This window comes from Muscardinus avellanarius (genome assembly GCF_963383645.1).
Source record: "Muscardinus avellanarius genome assembly, chromosome: 13".
Classification (NCBI taxonomy): domain Eukaryota; kingdom Metazoa; phylum Chordata; class Mammalia; order Rodentia; family Gliridae; genus Muscardinus; species Muscardinus avellanarius.
In genome coordinates, this window is record NC_137799.1 from 41,147,145 (window position 1) to 41,168,578 (window position 21,434).

The window sequence follows — 21,434 nt, forward strand, 5'->3', positions numbered from 1 at the left end:
CTCAGCTACTTAGTGAGGCCCTCTGCAACTTAGTGAGTCTCTGTTTCAAAACAAAGACTAAGCCAGGTGTGGTGGCACATGCCTGTAATCCTAGTACTTTGGAGGCTAAGACGGGGTTCAAAGGTTCGCAGACAGCCTCAGCTATTTGTGAGGCCCTCCACAACTTAGTGAGACCCTGTTTCAAAATAAAGAATAAAACAGGCTGGGGGTATAGCTCAGAGGTAGAATGCCCCTGGGTTCAATTCCTGGTACAATCAACCAATCAATGTAAAGCAAGGTGTGGTAGTACTTGCCTGTAATCCCAGTTTTGGGGAGGCTGAGACAGGACAATCACAGATTCAGGGCCAGCCTCAGAAATTTAGTGAGGCCTTGTTTTAAAATAAAAAATAAAGCCAGGCATGGTGGCACACGCTTGTAATCCCAGCATTTGGGAGGCTAAGACAGGAGGATCGTGGTTCACGGACAGCCTCAGCTACTTAGCGAGGCCCTTTGCAACACAGTGAGACCCTGTCTCAAAATAAAGAATAGAAAATAGGCTGGGGCCCAGCGTGGTGGTGCACGCTTATAATCCCCGCGCTTGGGAGGCTGAGACAGGAGGATCACGCAGGTTTGAAGCCGGCCTCAGCTACTTAGTGAGGCCCTTTGCAACCCAGTAAGACCCTGTTTCAAAATAAAGAATAAGCTGGGCGTTGTGGCGCACGCTTGTAATCCCCGCGCTTGGGAGGCAGAGACAAGAGGATCGCGCAGGTTCGAAGTCAGCCACGCGCTGGCTTAGGAGACCCTGTTTCCAAATAAAAATGTAAAAATAGGTCTGGGAGTATAGCCCGGAGGTAGAAGGGCTTCCAGGAACCCCAGTACCACAAAAAAAATAAAATAAAATAAAGAATATAAAACAGGGCTGAGGGTGTCGCTTGGAGGTAGAATTCCCCTGGGTCCCATCCCCACTACTGCAAAATAAATAAATAAATAAATAAATAAATAATAGGGCTGGAGATATAGCTCAGTGGTAGAGTACCTCTAGGTTCAGTCCTCAGTACCATAAATAAATTAATTACATTTTTTAAAAAAAAACAAGGATTCTTATAGCTCCCAGCCCCTTCCAGTTTTGTCTTGTCCCTTTGCCCTGCTGGAACCTCTTATATATTTCACTTGTCTTTTTTTCCTGCACTTCTAGATGATCTAGGGGGGGCCACACTTCTCCAAAGATCCAAAGAGCTCTTTTGGGGACAGGGTAGTGTATTCTACCTTCAAGCTACAACCCCATCCCTTTTTTTGTTTGTTTGTTTGTTTGTTTGTTTTTGAAACAAGGTCTCATTAAGTTGCTGAGGCTGTCCTCCAACCTGCAATCTTCTAGTCCACAGCCTTGCCTTCTGTTTTCTTTTTTTGTTTTGTTTTTTGTTTGTGGTACTGGCGATGGAGCCCAGGAGCATTCTACCTCCGAGCTACACCCCCATCCCTATGTTTTATTTTGAAACAGGGTCTCACTGAATTGCAAAGGGCTTCACTAAATAGTAGCTGAGGCTGTCTGAGAACTACGATCCTCCTGTCTCAGCCTCCCAAATGTCAGTCTCGGCCTTCTAAACACCAAGATTATAGGCGTGGACCCCCAAACCCAGCTCCAAGGAGTTTTTTGTTTTTGTTTTGTAGTACTGGAATTGAACCCAGGGGTATTTCTACCCCTGAGCTACACATCCAACTCTATTTTAATTATTATTTTGAAGTAGAGTCTCACTAAATTGAAGTCCTCACTAAGTTTTGAGGCTGGCTTTGAACTTGTGATCCTCTGTCTCAGCCTCCCAGATACTGGGATTACAGGCATGCACCACCACACCTGGCTTCCAGAAAGTTTTTAATAGCCTTGGGAGCTCTCTTTCATAGAGGTAATGGATAGGGACTGAGTGCCACTGCAGGAAACGTGGGCCTGGGACCCAGGCTCCCATTCTGTGACCCCGGGACTCTGCCTCAGCTACCTTTCCAACTGCACAGGGGTGGGTTGAGCTCTAGTCAAGCCTCTCTGGGCCCAAGATGGGGTTTTCTGGAAGAACTTTTTGCCTTTGGTCCTCCAGGTTTGAGCAGAGTCTCTGACCCTGGCTTTGACTCCAGAGCAAGCCTCTGGCCTGATCCTTCTCACCAAGCACTCTGGGCAACTTCTTCCCTCCCCTAGTCCAAGGCTGATGATATTGGCCTCTCTGTTCTTTGGCTACTACCCATGATCACTGACCTTATCAATTCTAGCTGTGACTACTACAGTGTCCTCCAAATTCTATCTACTCTTGGACCCTATAATATAATCCTTTAAAACAACAGCAAAGGAAAACTTTCTTTTCTTTCTTTCTCTTTCTTTCTTTCTTTTTTTCTTTTTTCTCTTTCTTTCTTTCTTTTTTAGGTACTGGGGATGGAGCCCAGGGGCATTGTACCTCCAAGCCACACTCCCAGCCCCATTTTTAACTATTTTGAAACAGTCTCACTGAGTTGCGAAGGGCCTCGCTAAGGAGCTGAGGCTGTCTACAAACCGCAATCCTCCGGTCTTCGCCTCCCGATTGCTGGGATTATAAGCGTGTGCCACCATGCCCGACCTTTCAAAGGAAACCTTTCTGAAATGCAGTCTTGTCCCTTGGGGGCCGGGCTCCAAGTTCTGTTGTTCAAGGCTTCTAAGATCTGGATCCTTCCCACACCCCTGTCAATGTTTTACTCAGATGTATGTACATTTTGAAAAGCACTTTAAAAAAATACTGCCTTCTATTCTGGGAATAGAAGGTTTGGTTTAACAGCTGTTTAATCAAGCCTGCCAGGGGAGGTTGGTGGACTTTGCCTTGAACAACAGCTGCAGGGGCAACTGGGTTGTTTCCTTTCCTGCCATTGTTTGACCCAGCAGGGCTGTGCTTCTTGTACTTGGTAACCTTGTGCTGTTTTTCCTCCCAAGCACCTCTCTCCTCCCCAGGGAGTCCAGTTGAGAATTTCTATTACTCAAGTCCAAGCAGGATATGGAGTGGGTGGGGATGGGATGCAAAGTGGGGTGGGAGGAGCCTGAGAGCAGGTCGGACTGTGCACCTGTAACGCCGCCTCTCGCCTCTCGGGGGCAGCAGCCGGGAGCTGACTCTGCCCGCCAGGGGGAAGGCATTAGGCCAAAGGCTGGCCGGCCTTAGAGGTCAGCCTGTACTTCCTAAACAAGGCGGCCTCGCTGTTGTCCCACAGCTGCACAGGAATGTCAGTGGAAGTTCTCCCACCATAACTTCCTTCCTACAGGTCTTCAAGTCATCAAATGAGTGCCTTCTATTGTTTTGAGGGTCAAGAGGGCGTTTTGGTTTTCTAGGTCTCTATTACATGCCCCTGGGGGGTCACGGCATTCCATCAGATGCTTCTTCACCCGGGTGGAGGAGGTGGCAGTGGGGACACGAAAAGCACTGCTGGTAGGAGCCTGGTAGGGTGCAAGTAGGAAAATTGGTAGGTAGTTATCTGCTTCCAGACGGAAACATTCTGGAGCTGGGAGAGCCCCATATTGAACGAGAAATTGAAGTCTCAGCCCCACACCTCTGTCCCTTCACAGGCGAAGCCATATCCCAAACCAAAAGGAACCATCTGCCTTTAGTGCCTCTTGTACTTTTCATTTGCCTAGCAGGGATCCAGCTCGCTGGGGACAGGGAGAGGAGGAAGTTCCCTGCACATTCACTTCTGTGCTGAGACGTCAGAAAAGATACTGGGCACTTTCTAAACCTCCCAGCCGTGTGGGCCAGGCCGAGGCTGGGTCCAGTTCATTCAGGTCCAGGGACAGAGTCTGTTCCACTTAGGACACTGGCTCCCTCTTCTCTCCCTGGCACCCACAGCTGGCCTCTCAGTTGGACAATGTGTAAACTCCACTCTCAGCTATGGCACTGAGCTTCCAGGCATAACCACGCTGGGCCCCACACTGAGCCCTAATTCTCTCCGTTGGTGATTCTGCCTGAGTCCCAAATCCTCCTGGCACAGAAGCCAGTTATGGTGCTGGGGATGGAACCCAAGGACATCCTACCTCCAGGTGACACCCCCAGGTCTATTTTGTTTTTTATTTGGAAATAGGGTCTAAGTTGCTGAGAGCCTCATTAAGTTGCTGAGGCTGGCCTCCACATTTCAATCCTCCTGTCTCAGCCTTCCAAGTACTGGGATTACAGGTATTTACCACCATACTTGGATTATTTATTTATTTTTCTTTTTGTTGTACTGGGGATGGAGCCCAGGGGCATTCTACCTTTGAGCTACACACTGAGCCCTCTTTCATGATAAAACAGGGTCTCACTAAGTAGCAGAGGCTGTCCTCAAACCTGCAATCCTCCTGTCTCAGCCTTCCAAGTACTGAGGTTACAAGCATGGGCCACCACACCTGAATTATTTATTTATTTATTTATTTATTTATTTATTTAGGTGCTGGGGAATGAACCCAGATGTGTGTGTGTGTGTGTGTTTGTGTGTGTGTGTGTGTGTGTGTGTGTGTGTGTGTGTTGTGTGCAATACTGGGAATGGAACCCAATGGCATTCTACCTCTGAGCTACATACTCAGCCCTATCAGCCCTGTTTTATTTTTAGTTTGACACAGAATTTGATACCTTGATGAGAGTATCACTACTTATTAAGGCTATCCTCAAAGCTGTGTGTGGGCCACCATGCTGGGCTGAACCCAGGGGCTTTCTACTTTTGAGCTCCACCCCAAGTCCTATTTTTGTGTGTGTATGTGTGGTACAGGGACCTTCTACTACTGAGCTATACCCACAGTCCTATTATTATTATTATTATTATTATTATTATTATTATTATTATTATATTTTTTTGCAGTACTAGGGATGGAACCTAGGGGCATTCTATCTCTGAGCTACACCTGCAGTCCTATTTTTTAATTCTTTTTATTTTGTTTTATTTTGAAACAAGGTCTCGTTAAGTTTCAGAGGTCCTCAGTAAATGCTGAGCCTGTCCTTGAACCTTGATCCTCCTGTCTCAGCCTCCCCAGTACTGGGATTACCATGTTTGTACCACTACGTCTGGCTCCTCAGTTCTATTTTATAAAAATTTAACTTTATTTTGTGGTGCTTGGAGTTGAACCCAAGGCATTTACCTCTGAGCTATACCCCAGCCCTATTTTATTTTTTTATTTTGAAACAAGGTTTCACTAACTTTTGGAGGGTCTTTACTAAGTAGCTGAGGTTGACAGAGAATCTGTAATTCTTTTTTTTTTTTTTTTTTTTTTGGAAACAGGGTCTCTTAAACCAGCGAGGCTATGAACCTGCGCGATCCTCCTGTCTCCGCCTCCCAAGTGCGGGGATTACAAGCGTGTGCCACCACGCCTGGCTGTAATTCTTCTTTCTCAGCCTCCCAAGTACTAGGATTACAGGCATGAACCACATGTACACTTTTTTTTTCCTCATTTTGAAACAGGGTCTCACTAAGTTGTAAAGGGCCTCACTAAATCGCTGAGGCTGGCCTTGAATCTGGGGTCCTTCAGGTTCAAGTACTGAGTACTGAGATTACAAGCCCACAACCCTGGGTTTATTATTATTATTATTAATTCATTCATTAATTTTTTTTTTTTTTTTGCAGGACTGGGGATGGAACCCAGGGGCATTGTACCTCCAAGTCCTAGGCTTATTTTTTAGTCTTTTTTACTTTTGAAACAGGGTCTCACCGAGCTGCAAAGGGCCTAAGTAGCTGATGCTGTCCGCAAACCATGATCCTCCCGTCTCTGCTTCCACTTCCCGTATGCTGGGATTACAAGCGTGAGCCACCATGCCTGGCCTGGGCTTATTCTTTTGTTTTAAAACAGGGTCTTGCCAAATTGCTGAGGCTAGCCTCAAACCTGTGATCCTCCCTTTTTATTCTCTTAAATACTGGGATTATATAGGTGTGCACTACCATACCTGGCTTATTCAATACCTACTTTTAATGATTTAGAGGACAACTAGGGAGAAAAGCACTAAGGAAAGAAGACTTGAACATTACAAACCAGCCAGACCTAACAAGCATCTATGATATACTCCATGAACAACAGAATGCACGTGTGTGTGTGTGTGTGTGTGTGTGTGTGTGTGTGTGTGTGTGTGTTGGGAGGTGGGGAGTGGAGTACTGGAGATTGAACCCAGGGGTAGTGTACCTCTGATCTACACTCCTAGTCCTATTTTATTTTTTATTCAAAAAGAAAGTCTTGCTAACTTGCTAAGGGCCTCACTAAAATTGCTGAGGCTGGCTCTGAACCTGCAATCCTCCTGTCTCAGCCTCTCAAGAGCTGGGATTACAGGCATGTGCCATCATGACCAGCTCAGAATCCACAGTCTTCTTAAGAGCACACGACGAAACCAGGATTAAAAAAGGAAACATTAGCCAGGAGTGGTGGCACACACTTGTGGAAAGAATAGAAAACTGAATAGATGTAAACCGAGCATGGTGGTGCATATTTGTAATCCCAGTATTTGGGAGACTGAGACAGGAGAATCCAGGTTTGCAGCCTCAGCTACTTAATGAGGCCCTCTGAAACTCAGTGAGACCCTGAATAAGAAATAAGACTGGAAGCCGGGTGTGGTGGCGCACGCTTGTAATCCCCGCACTTGGGATGCTGAGACAGGAGGATCGCACGGGTTCGAAGCCAGCCTCAGCTACTTAGTGAGGCTTTCAGCTTAGTAGCTTAGTGAGACCCTGTTTCCAAATAAAAATATAAAAAAAGAGGTCTGGGAGTATAGCCTGGAGGTAGAAAGCCTCTGGGTTCCACCCCCAGTACCACCAAAAAAAAAAAAAAAAAAAAAAAAAGAAGACTGGAAGTCCAGTGTAACTCAGAGGTAGAATGCCCCTGGGTTCAATCCCCAGTACTGCAAAAATAGAAAGAAAGAAAGAAAGAAAGAAAGAAAGAAAGAAAGAAAGAAAGAAAGAAAGAAAGAAAGAAAGAAAGAGCCGGGCATGGTGGCACACACTTGTAATCCCAGCATTCGGGAGGCTGAGACTGGAGGATCACAGTTCGCAGACAACCTCAGCTACTTAGGCCCTCTGCAATTTAGAACCTGTTTGAAAATAAAACAATAAAAAATGGGGCAGGGGATATAGCTCAGAGATCAAATGCCCCTGGGCTCCATTCCCAAACCCGCAAAAAAAAAAAAAAAAAAAAAAAAAAAAAAGAAAGAAAGAAAGAAAGAAAGAAAACTTATCAATGCTTTACAACCTTTCCAAAAATTAGAAGTGGAAGGAATGCTTCCCAACCTCACTGTATGAGGTTAAACTTACCCTGATACCACAAAGATATCACAAAACTGGGCATGGTGGAGCCTACCTATAATCCTAGTACTTCAGAGGCTGAGACAGGACAATGGCAGGTTGGAGGCCAGTCTCAGCAATTTAGCAAGACCCTCAGCAACTTAGGAAGATCTTGTTTCAAAGTAAAAAATAAAATAGGGCTGGAGTGTAGCTCAGTGGTAGGGCTCTTACATAGCATTCCCAAGGATCTGGGGGTTCATCCCCCAGTACCGCAAAAAAGTGTTTTTGTGTGTGTGTGGTACTGGGGGTGGAACCCAGGGGCTTTTCTACCTCCGGGCTATCCTCCCAGACCTGTTTTACACTTTATTTGGAAACAGGGTCTCACTAAGTTGCCGAGAGCCTCACTCAGTAGCTGAGGCTGGCTTCGGACCTGCGGGATCCTCCTGTCTCAGCCTCCCAAGCGCGGGGATTACAAGCGTGCGCCGTCACACCCAGCGGTACTGCAAAATATTTAAAAGTAAAATAAAGCAATGAAGCAACTCCCTAAGGTGCAAGAAGTGTTTTGATGGAGGGAAAGTGGCTATCAGGGAAATAGAAATCAGAAAGTTCTGAATATCCTGGAAAATTTTTGTGAAGGAGATAGGACTTTACAAATCATAGAAATGATGACAATATTCGTTTTGTATGTGTGGTACTGGGGGTTGAACCCAGAGGCATTCTACCTCTGAGCTACACCCCCAGCCCTATTTTATTTTATTTTTGCAGCACTGGGAATTGAACCCAGGGGCCTTCTACCTCTGAACTACATCCCCAGCCCTATTTTTTATTCTTTATTTTGAAACAGGGTCTCACTAAGTTGTGGAGGGCCTCACTAAGTAGCTGGGGCTGGCTGGGAATCTGTGATCCTCCTGTCTCAGCCTCCCAAGATTACTAGCATGTGCCACCATACCCAGCAATGACAGAATTTTTTAATGGAGGCCCCTCGAGTCAGAGGCTGCTTTTCTCTCAACTGTGGCTCTGCCTAGGCTCCTTTCCAAAGCCAACCTCTACTGAGACCTTAAGACCACAACTGTCTTCCGATCCCTGTAGAAGGATACAGGAAGCTCTGCTCTCTGCCCAATAAAGCCAGCCTCCAGATATCCCCAGAGAGATCCTTGTGGAGTGGAAGGGAGACCACATGGGTGATCTCTGTGCTTTCCCTGATCATGTGACCCTCTGAAACTACTCACAGAACCTGGGAAGGATTGTATTCTAGAACTCTGACTCAAAAAGCCAAAGGATAGCAAACTGGCTAGGAACCTCCGAGAGCCTTCCTTGGGGAGTGAGAGGGAACGGGGATCTTCTCCCATTTCAAATCAGTCCTGACCAGCCCCATCCCCTGGAAGAAAACTTTCTATATGGAATAACTGTATTAGCTGGGACAACTCTGCCAAGGTCTGAGACCTGGCCTATCTCAAAGGGCAACATCAGCAGAGCGCAGCTCTGCCAACTGATAGGGGCAAGTGAGATGGGCTTTGTAATGCTCTGGGGTCTCTAAATTCAGATTGAACAAGCCCAGGTGGCCAAAAGCAAAGTGGCGATGATAGGAAAGCCTATTCACCTGCCACATCCCAGTTTCAGTTCCACTCCCGCCCTCATGCACGTCCCACGACGTGCCCTGGCCCCACCCTGCTGTCAATCGTTTCTGCAGAGAATGCTATGTGGTACTAGGGGTGGAACCCAGGGGCCTTCGACCACTGAGACACACCCACAGTCCTATATTTATTCTTTATTTTGAAACAGGGTCTCACTAAGTTGTGGAGGGCCTAAGTAGCTGAGGCTAACTGCAAACTTGTGATCCTCCTGTCTCAGCCTCCAAATGCTGGGATTACAAGCTTGTGCCACAATGCCTGGCTTGGCCTTAAATTTTCTATCCTCCTGCCTCAATGTACTGAGTCCCTGGGTTTATAGATGTGTACCATCATGCCCAATTTATCTTTTAAAAATTAATTTATTTTTCGAGGTACTGGGGATGGAGCCCGGGGGCATTCTACCTCCAAGCTACACCCCCAGCCTTATTTTTTATTCTTTAATTTTTGAAACAGGGTCTCACTGAGTTGCAAAGGGCCTAAGTAACTGAGGATGTCCGTGAACCACGATCCTCGTCTCAACCTCCCAAATGCTGGGATTACAAGCATGCGCCACTACACCTGGCTCTTAATACTTTATTTGGAAACAGGGTCTCACTAAGTTGTGGAGGGCCTCATTAAGTAGCTGAGGCTGTCCAGGAACCTGTGATCCTCCTGTCTTAGCCTCCCAAGTACTGGGATTACAAACTTGTGTCACCATGCCCTATTTATTATTTATTTATTTATTTATTTATTTATTGTGATACTGGGGATGGAACCCAGGGGCATTCTACCTCCAAGCTACACCCCAGCCCTATTTTTTATTTTTTATTTTGAAACAGGGTCTTACTGAGTTGCAGAGGACTTCACTAAGTAGCTGAAGCTGGCCACAAACCATGATCCTCCTGTCTCAGCCTTCCTAACGCTGGGATTACAAGTGTGCGCCACCACGCCCAGTTCCAATTTTATTTATTTGAAACGAGTCTCACTAGGTTGCTGAGAGCCTAAGTTGCCAATGCTGGCTCTGAGCCTGTTATCCTCCTGTCTCAGCCTCCCAAGTACTGGGATTACAAGGGTATGCTGCCACGCCCGGCTTCATCTACCTTTTTAAGCCTTAATTTTCCCAGCAATAAAAATGAACAGCAAAGTTAGGTCATTTTCCAGGTCCCTTTCAACTCTGATGTATGAGGTTTTAGTTCTGAGATTCCACAGCTTCCTATTCGGAGAGCACAGGGCTGGCCAGCCCTTGTTAGGAGGCAGCTTGTCTGTGGTTTGGCACCATTGCCCAGCAGGCATTTATTAAATCAGTGGGATGTGGTCCCTGCTGGCCTGGAAGAGAACATTAAGCTCCAAAAACTTCCTGCTGCAGGCCTCCTTTGGAGAGTGCTGCTCAGAGGGGTGAGGAACAAAACCATTTAGGTCCTTGGCTCTGCTCCAAGATCCTGTTCGCTAGTACTTTTGCCCTGTCTGCACGGAGAACCAGTGACTAGAAACATCTGGAAGCCTGCTTACGACCTAGGCGACTTCTCTCTCCTTTCTTTGGGGGTGGCTGTTACTCCTGATTCTGGTAATCCAGGTTGACCTTTGGCAATGCCCCTTCCCTTTTAATCTTTGCACTTCACTGGGCAACAACCCAGTAATAAAATCCACATGAACCCAGCTGCTAACAGCTTCTGGAAGGGTTATAAGATCTAACACCTGCCCCTGCATTTCTTGAGCCCTAGTAGCAAGGGAAAAGAAGGCTGAGACCCAACTCTTACACCTCCGGGCCTTGTGGTGGACTTGTGGGGAAAGGGAGTTGTTGGAAGTAGGAAAGAAAAACAGTAATGATAAGGGTCTGTTGAAGGTGGGGATGCAGCTGCAGGCAAGAAATGCACGGGGGTAGGGCAGTGGCTGTCGGAGGCCCAGCAGAACCCTGTGAGCCTGGGCCTGTCTTAGGCTCACCCTCTGGGAGGTGAGGCTGGGCTGAGAGGTCAGAGTACATGTGCTGCTGACCTGATGGTTCTGGGTTGCCTGTCCCTCTCTCTGTTACAACCTGGGGGTGGGGGGCAAAGTTCCTTGGGTTTCCATTTACCTAAGGAAATATTTCCTAAGCACATACAAGATATGCAACTGGTGCTGAGGAGATATAAGTGACCAGGACAAACTCAATTGCTGTGCTCCAGGCCCACTCACGTGGACATCCTGACTACAGCTCAGTCTCCTGGCCAGTGAGGGATGGGATGCCTGGAGTCCCAGAGGCAGGAGGCTACCCTAGCAGTGCTGTGCCCCTCCCATTCTGACTCCCTGAACCTTCGCTTCTCTCAGGTCTAGTGTTTGGACATATAGGATTCCCTCTGGTTAAGGTCAGAGCTCTGATTCACTCGAGCTTTCTTCTCCCCACCAATGGCAAGAGTCCAAGAAACAAACACACAGGACAGATAAGCCTCTTGAAGTTTATTTATAAAGTACAAGGATGCACTTGCTGGGCCTGGCCTTTTAAAAGTTTTTACTCCTCCTTTACCTTTTCACTCAGCTAATTTTCTTGCTTGCTCCTGTGTGACAGTCTAGAGCTGATTTCACAGCCTTCTGCTCTTGGCTGTAACAAGCCAAAGACCACCCTGGACCTGACGGTGGGTTTATGACAGAAGGCCCTTGAGGAGCCCGTGGAAGCTAATAACTGCTCTGGTCAACTCAGGCCGCGGTGGAGCAGAGAAACTGGTGTCCTTCTTGGAGTGCTGCCTGCATCTCCTTGAATTGAGCCAACTGGCAGGCCTCATCGAGCCCCAGCCAGCGGTAGGCTTGGTGTTCATGGGAGAGGCGGATCGCCACGTCATAGTCCTTCACTTCTGCCAGCCAGTAAATGACGGTTTTAGGCTTCTGTCGGGCCACATAACTGAGCTCCTTTCTGAATCCCTCAATGATGGTCAGCTGGTTTGCTTCTATGCCCGCTTCCTCCTGAGTCTCCCTCAGGGCCGTTTCCAAGTCATTCTCTCCTGGGTCTACATGGCCTGGTTAGGAGAACAGAGAAAGAAGAGATAATCTTTTTTTTTTTTTTGGTGGTACTGGGGTTCCTGGAAGCCCTTCTACCTCCGGGCTACACTCCCAGACCTATTTTTACATTTTTATTTGGAAACAGGGTCTCCTAAGCCAGCGCACGCGGCTGGCTTCGAACCTGCGCGATCCTCCTGTCTCTGCCTCCCAAGCGCGTGCGCCACTACGCCCGGCAAGAAGAGATAATCTTTAACAGTACCCAAAGTTGAATTTTTCCAGGCTAGATTTTTTTTTTTCCCGGAGTGGTGGTGGTACTAGGCATTGAACCCTGGGATATTCTACCTCTGAGCTACATGCCAGGCCTTAGTATTTTGAAACAAGATCCCTACAAGTTGCTGAGGCTCACCTTGAACTTAATATATACCTGTCTCAGCTTCTCAACCACTGGGATCACAGGCATGTGCCACCACGCCCAAGTGGGCTAGATAACTATGTGTGTGTGTATGTGTGGTTCTGGGGATTGAACCCAGGGGCATTTTGTCTCCAACTTATACTCCCAGCTCTTTTTTGTTGTTTTGGAATCAGCGTCTCACTAGGGTACTGAGAGTTTTGCTTAAATTGCTGAGGTTGGTCTCGAAACTGAGATCTTCCTGTCTCAGCCTCCCAAGTACTGGGATTATAGGTGTGAACCACCACACCTGGCTAGATAATTTTTTTCTTTCCTTTTTTTTTTTTTTTTTGCAGTACTAGAGTTGGAACCCAGGGGCATTCTACCTCAGAGCTACACCCCCAGCCCTATTTTTTATTCTTTATTTTGAAACAGGGTCTCACTGAGTTGCAAAGGGCCTCACTAAGTAGCTGAGGCTGTTCACAAACCCAGATCCTCCTGTCTCAGCCTCCCAAATGCTGGGATTATAAACATGCGTCACCATGCCCGGATTAGATTATTTAAGAATAGGGTCTCTGGTAATTTTTCTAGGACTTCCTATGCTAAAAGAAGCCTGGAGGCTGGTAATATCCTAGCATACCTGGGAAGGGGTACAAGGAATATAGTGTCTGGTTCTTGGGGTCTGAGCAAGCCCCCCTTCCCACTCGGTCTTCTCTGCAGAGAGTGAAACAGACCATGTGTTTGGCAAGTCAGGTTTGGAATACTGCTGTTCGACGTTCAGTGAGATGGTCTCCCTCAGATGTCTGCTTTCTTATTCTCTGGTACTCACTTCCTCCTGTGTTCTCTGGGACCACTTTTCCCTTAGAGACTATAAAGCAATTTTTCCAAGGGCAGTCCCTTCTTGGCAGGGTGGGGGCTAGCTGAACAGGGAACACTTTTCCTTCAATCCACTGAGGACTTAACAGTCTACAGTTGGACCCTAAAGTCCCAGAGCCAACAGACAGGCTCAAAACCCTGCACTGCTGCACCAGCAGCTGTTTCCAAGTAGCCATCAAGGCCTTTTCCAAATTGTTTTCATCTTCCTAGCTGAGCAAGGCCAGATTTCAGTTTCATAGGGAAAGTCCTGATGGGAACTTAGACTAAGGACAAGCAGAGAGCCAGTTCTAGGAATATTTGTTGGCAGGACCCAAATCCAAGCAGGCAGCTGCCAAGAAAGTGTTATGGGGAAACTTGAAGCTCTGCAGACCGGAGTGGCCCTCAGCTTTATCCCTAGGCCTTTCCCACAAATTCTTAGCTTGTCCAGAGGGGCCAAGAAACAATGGGGAGGGTTCTGATAACCTTCATCTATTCAGGGCTCTGGCAAGTTGTTGGGAAGCCTCCTGGTCTAGTTGCTCACGGGGAGCAGGAACTCTTAGCTATTCCCCTCTTAGTTTGGAGGTGGAGCTATACCCTAGCAGGGTCCTGAACCAAGTGCTGCTACACAGAAAACCAGGAATTTAGTACTTAAAAGAACCTATTCTAGAGCCGAGATAGGAAGAGCACGGTTTGGGGACAGCCTCAGCTACTTAGTGAGGCCCTTTGCAACTCAGTGAGACTCTGTTTCAAAAGAAAGAATATATTGCCCTGGTGTGGTGGCACACGCTTGTCATCCCCGCGGTCAGGAGGCTGAGACACGAGAACAGCGCAGGTTCAAAGCCAGCCTTGCTGGTTTAAGAGACCCTGTTTCCAAATAAAAATAAATAATAAAAAACAAAATAAGGAATATAAAAAATAGAGCTGGGGTAGTAGCTCAGAGGTAGAATGCCTTGGAGGTAGGTTCCATCCCCAATACCGCAAAAAAGAAAAAAGAAGAAAAAAAAAGAACTTATTCTAGCTCATGGCTTTTGGGAAATTTTCTCCACGTTGCACCTCCTATAGTGTACACAAAGCCAGGTATGCACTGAGAGATGCTGGTGGTAACTGCCGACACTTATTCAGGATGCCCAACTCCCCTCAGGGGAGTGGGAGCCTCTGAACACACCCTCTCAGAGCATCTATTCAGTTCTCTGCCCAACACTGTTAACAGGTAACTTCTCCCCAAGTCTAAGCAGGAAGTGAGAAGATGTCTGTTGGTATCTTTTAGTGAGAAGAGACACGCAGTGTGGCTTGAGTGATCAGAAGATAAGTGTGAATATTCCTATTCTTAGTATTTATGACACTTGTCTTTTTCACTTTGCTTCTTCCCAGTACTTCGCAAATGTGCAAAAAATTATTTCCTGTTACCATTTCCTTGTTTTCTCCCAACCCTGAATCCTTGCCTACCCCTCCCTATCCCATTCCCTGTCACCTTCTGTCTGGGCGCTGTTCACTCTGGGGTCCTCATCCCTGCAGGTGCCAGACCCACATCTGTCCCTGCCCCCAGGACCACCCTAAGAGCCTCAGCCATGAATGGCTTCTTTTACCCCTTTCTCCCTACAGCCTGGCTTCTCTTTCAGGCCCATTTGAAGGAATCTGTCTTGCTCTTAGAACTGTCATCAGGAATGCTGGTGGGTAAAAGCCAGCCACCTCACAAATAAGAGTTGGATGGGTCTACAGCCCCAGATCACTAGTCTCCATTGTTGTGCTTTCTGGAGACCCGGGTGCTGCGTGATGGACCCAGGGCATAGGTGGCTGGCCAAACTTAAACCTCAACATCTCCTTGATCCTCACAGCCTCCTGGTCTGAGAAGGGCTGCCATTCTCTTGCTCTTCCACTCCTGCCAGAGACTGCAGATGACTCTGACCAGGGAACCCACTTTCTCTGTGCTTCCAACTCAAAACATAGCAATGTTCAGAAACACCCCGGTAGTCATACTTTCTGTATGTTTAGTTCAAAAGAAAAACCTAGCAATGGAGACACTGTATGAGAACTCAAAGGAACTTGATGAAATAAAATCACAAACAGAGATAGAAGAAAATTTGGGATTTTCTAATCAATTCCTTCTTTGACAGGCGAAAAACTCAAAAGCCCAGAGAAGTGGGCATGTAGCCCAGTCATGACTCAACCCCAGCATCCCCAATTCCTGGTTCAGTGGTTTTTCTCCCACCCAATCATTCACCACACAGGCTGGAACTCTGGTGAATGATACAAAAACACCAGGTGCTGCTTCTGCCCTGGGATTCAATCACAGAATTCTATTTCCAGCTTTGTTCTGGCCTGGAGACCTGCTTTGTAGAAAGGATCAAGGGCTCCTACCTACCCTACCCCACATCCTCTTGTTGCACAGTCACTAGAAAACAATTTTTTTGTGCGTGTGCACTGGTGGTTGAATCCAAGGGCATTCCACCTCCGAACTACAATCCAGTTCTTTTTTATTTTATTTTTCTTGAAAAAGGGCCTCACTGAGTTGCTGAGGCTAGACTTGAATCAGCAACCTACCTATCTCAGTCTCCCAAGTATTGGGATTACAGGCATGTGCCACACTTGGCTGGAAAACAATCTTTGAAGGGGGCCTGACAAGGTGGATTTCTAAGCAATGCTGAAAATTTCCCCAAGAGCCAGCCCCTCTGGCCTCGCACCTTTGGGAGGAGTCCAGTGATGAATGCCATCCGATGCCTGCAGTAGTAGAAACTCAATTGTGCTATTGTCCACCTTGGGAATAAGACGTCTTCGGAAGATGATCAAGCCACATGCCCTCAGGGCCATCATCCATCTAAAAAACTAACAAAAAAGATATGAGTCAATGGGAAGTTATACAAAATAGGAAGATCCCTGCCACAGGGTAGCACTGTGTGCTGAGAAGTAGTACAGACAAGCTACCAGTGATCTCATAACCACAGAAGACAGCGGCATGCCAAGGGCCAATGATGGAAATCCAGGAATCAGAGACAGACCTTTGTGTGTAATTGTGGGGCTCTGGCAATTATCCTCAATCAATGTGGCCTCTACCCCCCAGGCCTCCAGATCTCCCTGTAAATATAGGGCTTGTGTGTATGTTATGAGACTGAAGTTTCTCAGACATAAACCCACTGAAAGAGGAGAGATGCTGGGAATGGGTGAGATGCAGTACAAATACTATCATCAAAACCATAATCCCATTTCCTTTAGCCTTTTTCCTGAGTCCTGAATCAGAGACTCTAACAATATGGTTTCTGATGATGCAGGAATCACCTAAGACAAGTAGCTTAATGTACCACAAAACTTTTTGTTGTCAGTTTTTAGGCTTTGTTTTAACCATGTTTTGAATATGTTATACATTTACATGGTCCAAATGCAAAGTACAAAAGGACATACAAAGTAAAATCTCTTTCCCACCCCAGCAAAAGCAAACTAACTAGTGGCCTGGAACACAAATCTAGAGCCTGGGTTCAAGTTCTGGCTCTGATCTTATTAGCTGTGTGACTTTCTGTTCCTCAGTTTCTTTATCTGTGAGGTGGGACAATAGTTGTACCTAGCTGGGCATGGTGGTGCATGTTTGTAATCCCAGTACTTGGGAGGCTGAGGCAGTAGGATCACAGGTTTGTGGCCAGCCTCAGCTACTTATGAGGTCCTCTGCAACTTAGTGAGACTCTGTTTCAAATAAAGAACAAAATATAGGGCTGGGGGTATAGCTCAGAGGTAGAATGACTCTGGGTTCCACCCTCAGTACCACCAAAAATAAATAAATAAACAACAAACCAGCAATGGTGGTACACACCTATAATCACAGTACTTGGGAGGACTGCAGGTCCAAGGCCAGTGCCAGCAATTTAGTGAGATCCTTACCAATTTAAAAGAGCACTCTGTTTAAAAATTGAAAAAAGGGCTGGGTGTGGTGGCACATGCTTGTAATCCCCGCACTTGGGAGGCTGAGACAGGAGGATCACACAGGTTGGAAGCCAGCCTCAGCTACTTAGTGAGGCTCTTAGCAACTTAGTGAGACCCTGTTTCCAAATAAAATATAAAATAGGTCTGGGAGTGAAGCCCGGAGGTATAAAGCCTCTGGGTTCTACCCCCAGTACCACAAAAAAAAAAAAAAAAAAAAAAAAAGAAAAAAGAAAAAAGGGCTGGGAGTACAGCTTGGAGGTAGAATGCCCTTGGGTTAAATCACTTGTAAATAACAACAATAGCAGGTACATAGAAAAAACATGTGCTGGGTAACCTGATCTCACCTGAGGGGTCATGGAAAGCTTCCTGAAAGAAGGGATGTTTGAGCAGAGGAGCAAAGAATAAGTTAAAGGTAAGTCAGCAAAGGAAAATAACAGTGTGCTCCAAATGGAGGGAACCGTATGGCAAAGGTACTGGGGTGGGATGGTAGAGCCAAAGAAAGCACATGTGTCAATCATACTGAAGGCCTGGGAAAGTGACCCAGGAAGGAGAAGGCGACAGAATCTCACAGGGCTGAAGGTGAAGCTGGTGCTCAGGGACAGCACAGCCAGCTAGAGAGGGCTTGCGGAAGCAGAAGCTGCTGTCCCCACGCCCCCTTGTTGGTGCTCATTCACGATGAGCTTGCAGCTCTCACAGGCAAAAACATCAGGTCCAAACTGAAACCTGTTCCAGGGCCATTCTCAAGATGCCAACAGATGGTAATGTTACTCTAGGGAAGAGCAGTTTCTCCCCAAAACACTGAGTACTCAACACAAAGATTTCTCTCTCACACTTACTTTTTGTGGTGCTGGAGATTGAACTCAGGGCTTCATGCATGCTAGGCAAGTGGCTATACCACTGAGCTAAACCCCCAGCTCCCCAAACCTTTCTAAACCCGTAAAAAGATTTTTTTTTTGGTGGTACTGGGAATTGAATCCAGTGTCACTCTTACCTCTGAGCTATACCCCCAGCCCTATTTCTTTCTTTCTTTTTTTTTTTTCTTTTGGTACTGGGGATGGAACCCAGGAGCATTCTACCTCCAAGTTATACCCCCAGCCCTAATTTTTATTTATTTATTTATTTATTTATTTATTTATTTATTTATTTATTTATTTTTGTGGTACTGGGGATGGAATCCAGAGGCATTCTACCTCTGGGCTACACCCCAGTCCTATTTTATAATTTATTTGGAAATAAGGTCTCACTAAGTTGCTGAGGCTGGCTTCGAACGTGTGCAACCCTCCTTCTCAGCCTCCCAAGCGCTAGGATTACAAGCGTGCACCACCATGCCTGGCTTATATTATGAGTTGCAAAGGGCCTCACTAAGTAGCTGAGGCTGTCCTCTGACTGCAATCCTCCTGTCTCAGCCTCCCAAATGCTCGGATTACAAATGTGCACCACCATGTGCAGCGCTATTTCTTATTTTTGTTTTGAAACAGAGTCTTGTCAGGTTACTGAGAGTCTCACTAGGTTGCTGAGGCTGGTCTTGAACCTGCAATCCTCTTGTCTCAACTTTCCAAAACTAGGACTATAGGCATGCAACACTATGTCCAGCTCAATAATTTTTTTTTTTTTTTTTTTTTACAAAACTGAGGATCAAATCCAGGGGCATTCTACCTCTAAGCTACACCCCAGCCCTACTTTTTATTCTTCATTTTGAAACAGAATCTCACTAAGTTGTGGAGGACCCTCACGTTGCTGCGGCTGGCTATGAACCTGTGATCCTCCTCTCAGCCTCCTAAGTATGGGGATTATAAGCATGTGCCACCATGCGGGCAACTTTTTTTTTCTTTTTTTAATGGTACTGAGGATTGAACCCAGAGGCACTCTACTGCTAAGTGATACTTGCAGCCCTTTTTATTTTCATTTTGAAACAGGCTCTTGCTATGCTGCTGAGGCTGGACTTGAACCTGTGATGTTCCTGTCTCAGCCTCCCAAGTACTGAGATTACAGACATGCACCACTGTACTTAGCTTCCCATATTATGCTTTTGGTGGAAGAATAAGTTGGCATATCCCCTCAGGAGGGTAGTTTGATAATAATTATCAAAATATAAAATGCATATTCTCGATGGGCATGATGGTGTATACTTGTAATCCCTGCACTTGGGAGGTGGAGACTGGTTCAAAGCCAGCCTTGCTGGCTTGAGACCCTGTTTCTAAATAAAATATAAAATAGGTCTGGGAGTGTAGCCCGGAGGTAGAAGGGTTCCATCCCCAGTACCACCAAAAAAAAAAAAAAAGAGCAGCACACTCTCTTAGATTCCATTTCTAGGTTAGAAATAAAAATAAAACAGAAATACATGTTTAAGATGCATACAAGAAGCCAGGCATGGTGGTACAGGTTTGAGGATAGCTTCAGCAAGTAATGAGATTCTCATCACCCTAGTGAAACCTTGTTTCAAAGTAAAAATAAAATAGGTCTGGGTGTGTACCTCAGAGGTAGAATGCCCCTGGGCTCAATCCACAGTAACACACACACACACACACACACACACACATTAAATGGAAACTGTATGGTTCAGAATAGCATATATAATATATTTAGTTAAAAATTCCTATGTAAAGTGGTAGTAGGACTTTATTAAACGCTGTGTTGTTCTATTTTCCTGGAATCCCTATGCTGAAACTTACTTCAGTCTGGAAGTCAGAAGAAAGCACCCTATTATTTCATAGCTGAAGAACAAAGACTTTAAATTACTAGTTCACAGTTCAGGTAGAAATAGGTTACTAATCCCATGTTCTTCCTATGAAGATGCTCAAAAAATATTAGAAAGTGATATGGTACACCTTGATCTGCCTCAGGTAGTGTCCCTTAGAGCCCTTAGAAAAGCTCAGGAGCTGGGCCTGGTGGCGCACGCTTGTAATCCCAGCATTTGGGAGGCTGAGACAGGAGGATCATGGTTTGTGGACAGCCTCAGCTACTTAGTAGAGGCCCTCTGCAACTCAATGAGACCCTGTTTCAAAATAAAGAATGAAAAATAGGGCTGGGGGTGTAGCTCGGAGGTTGAATGCTCCTGGGTTCCTACCCAGTACCACACACACATGAAAGAAAGAAAGAAAGAAAGAAAGAAAAGAAAAGAAAAAAAAGAAGGAAAAGAAAAGAAAAGAAAAAGCTCAAGAATCTAAGACTAGAAGGAACAGTGCTCTGCCTGGTAGAAGTACCAGAGTATTCCTCCATTCCACTATTACCACCAACAAAGCATGAGACAAGAAAGGCAGGCCTTGTGGAGCCACAGCCGGCAAACATTTTCCTGTGTCCAGAAGTAGCAGTGAAGGAGAATCTTAGGGTAGTGACAAGGGTACAGTCTAGCAAGATGTATTTTGGGGTGACTACATCTAAGAACCAGACCAGTCAATGGTTCATCTTAATGGGATCACATCTCAATGGGATCAGAAGAGGATCAGAAGCTCATTCTCCATCTGTTTTGACCCACAGAGAGGGCAATGCTTCTAGAAAGACAGAATTCTTCACTGCCCTTTTCAATTGCTTGGCTTAAGCTCGCTGTTTGCTGGAACCCCCCCTCCCCCAATACATGTAACCTCCTACTTATTCCTTGTGTGTGTGTGTGTGTGTGTGTGTGGTACTAGGAATAGAATCCAGGGGCTTTCTATCTCTGGACTATACTTCCAGACCTATTTTATACTTTATTTGGAAACGGTCTAAGTTGCTGAGAGCCTCACTAAGTAGCTGAGGCTGGCTTCAAACCGGCGCCATCCTCCTGTCTCAGCCTCCCAAGCACGGGGATTACAAGCGTGTGCCACCACATCTGGCTACTTATTCCTTTTGAGGCAACTCAGATGTCACATTCTCTGTGAAGACTCTGGCTTCTTCTTCTTCTTTTTTGGTGGTACTGGGGGTAGAACCCAGAGGCTTTCTACCTCCGGGCTTCAATCCCAGACCTATTTTATATATTATTTGGAAACAGGGTCTCACTAAGTTGCTGAGAGTCTCAATAAGTAGCTGAGGCTGGCTTTGAACCTGTGTGATCCTCCTGTCTCAGCCTCCCAAGTGCGGGGATTACAAGCATGCGCCACCACGCCCTGCCTTTTTTTTTTTTTTTTTTTTTTTTTTTTGCAGGGGATGGAACCCAGGGGCATTTGACCTCTGAGCTACATCCCCTGCCCTATTTTTTATTCTTTATTTTTTTGAAGCAGGGTTTCACAAGGGCCTCACTAAGTAGCTGAGGCAGTCTGCAAAACGTGATCCTCCCATCTCAGCCTCCTGAATCCTGGGATTACAACTGTGCTCCACCACACCCAGGTATGACTCTGGCTTCTAATCACTCCACAAACTTCAACTACAGGGTTTAATCCGAAAAGCAGGTTATAAGTGACTGAAAATTAAAAATTTATTAGCTGGGTAACAGTGGCACACACCTATAATCCCAATACTTGAGAGACTAAAACAGGAGGATCTTAGGTTCAAGGACAATCTCAGCAATGTAGTGAGAATCTCGG

At 46.2% G+C, this 21,434-nt stretch overlaps 1 protein-coding gene across 1 annotated transcript; it reads right to left on the reverse strand.

Annotated features, from left to right (window-relative positions):
• Positions 1-11,483: 11,483 nt before the first annotated feature.
• Positions 11,484-15,834, reverse strand: NUDT2 (nudix hydrolase 2; the record flags this gene model as incomplete). The annotated part of the gene is made up of 2 exons (XM_080709254.1): positions 11,484-11,800; positions 15,708-15,834. 2 exons carry the CDS (start codon positions 15,832-15,834, stop codon positions 11,484-11,486), a joined length of 444 nt encoding a protein of 147 aa, XP_080565380.1.
• Positions 15,835-21,434: the final 5,600 nt, after the last annotated feature.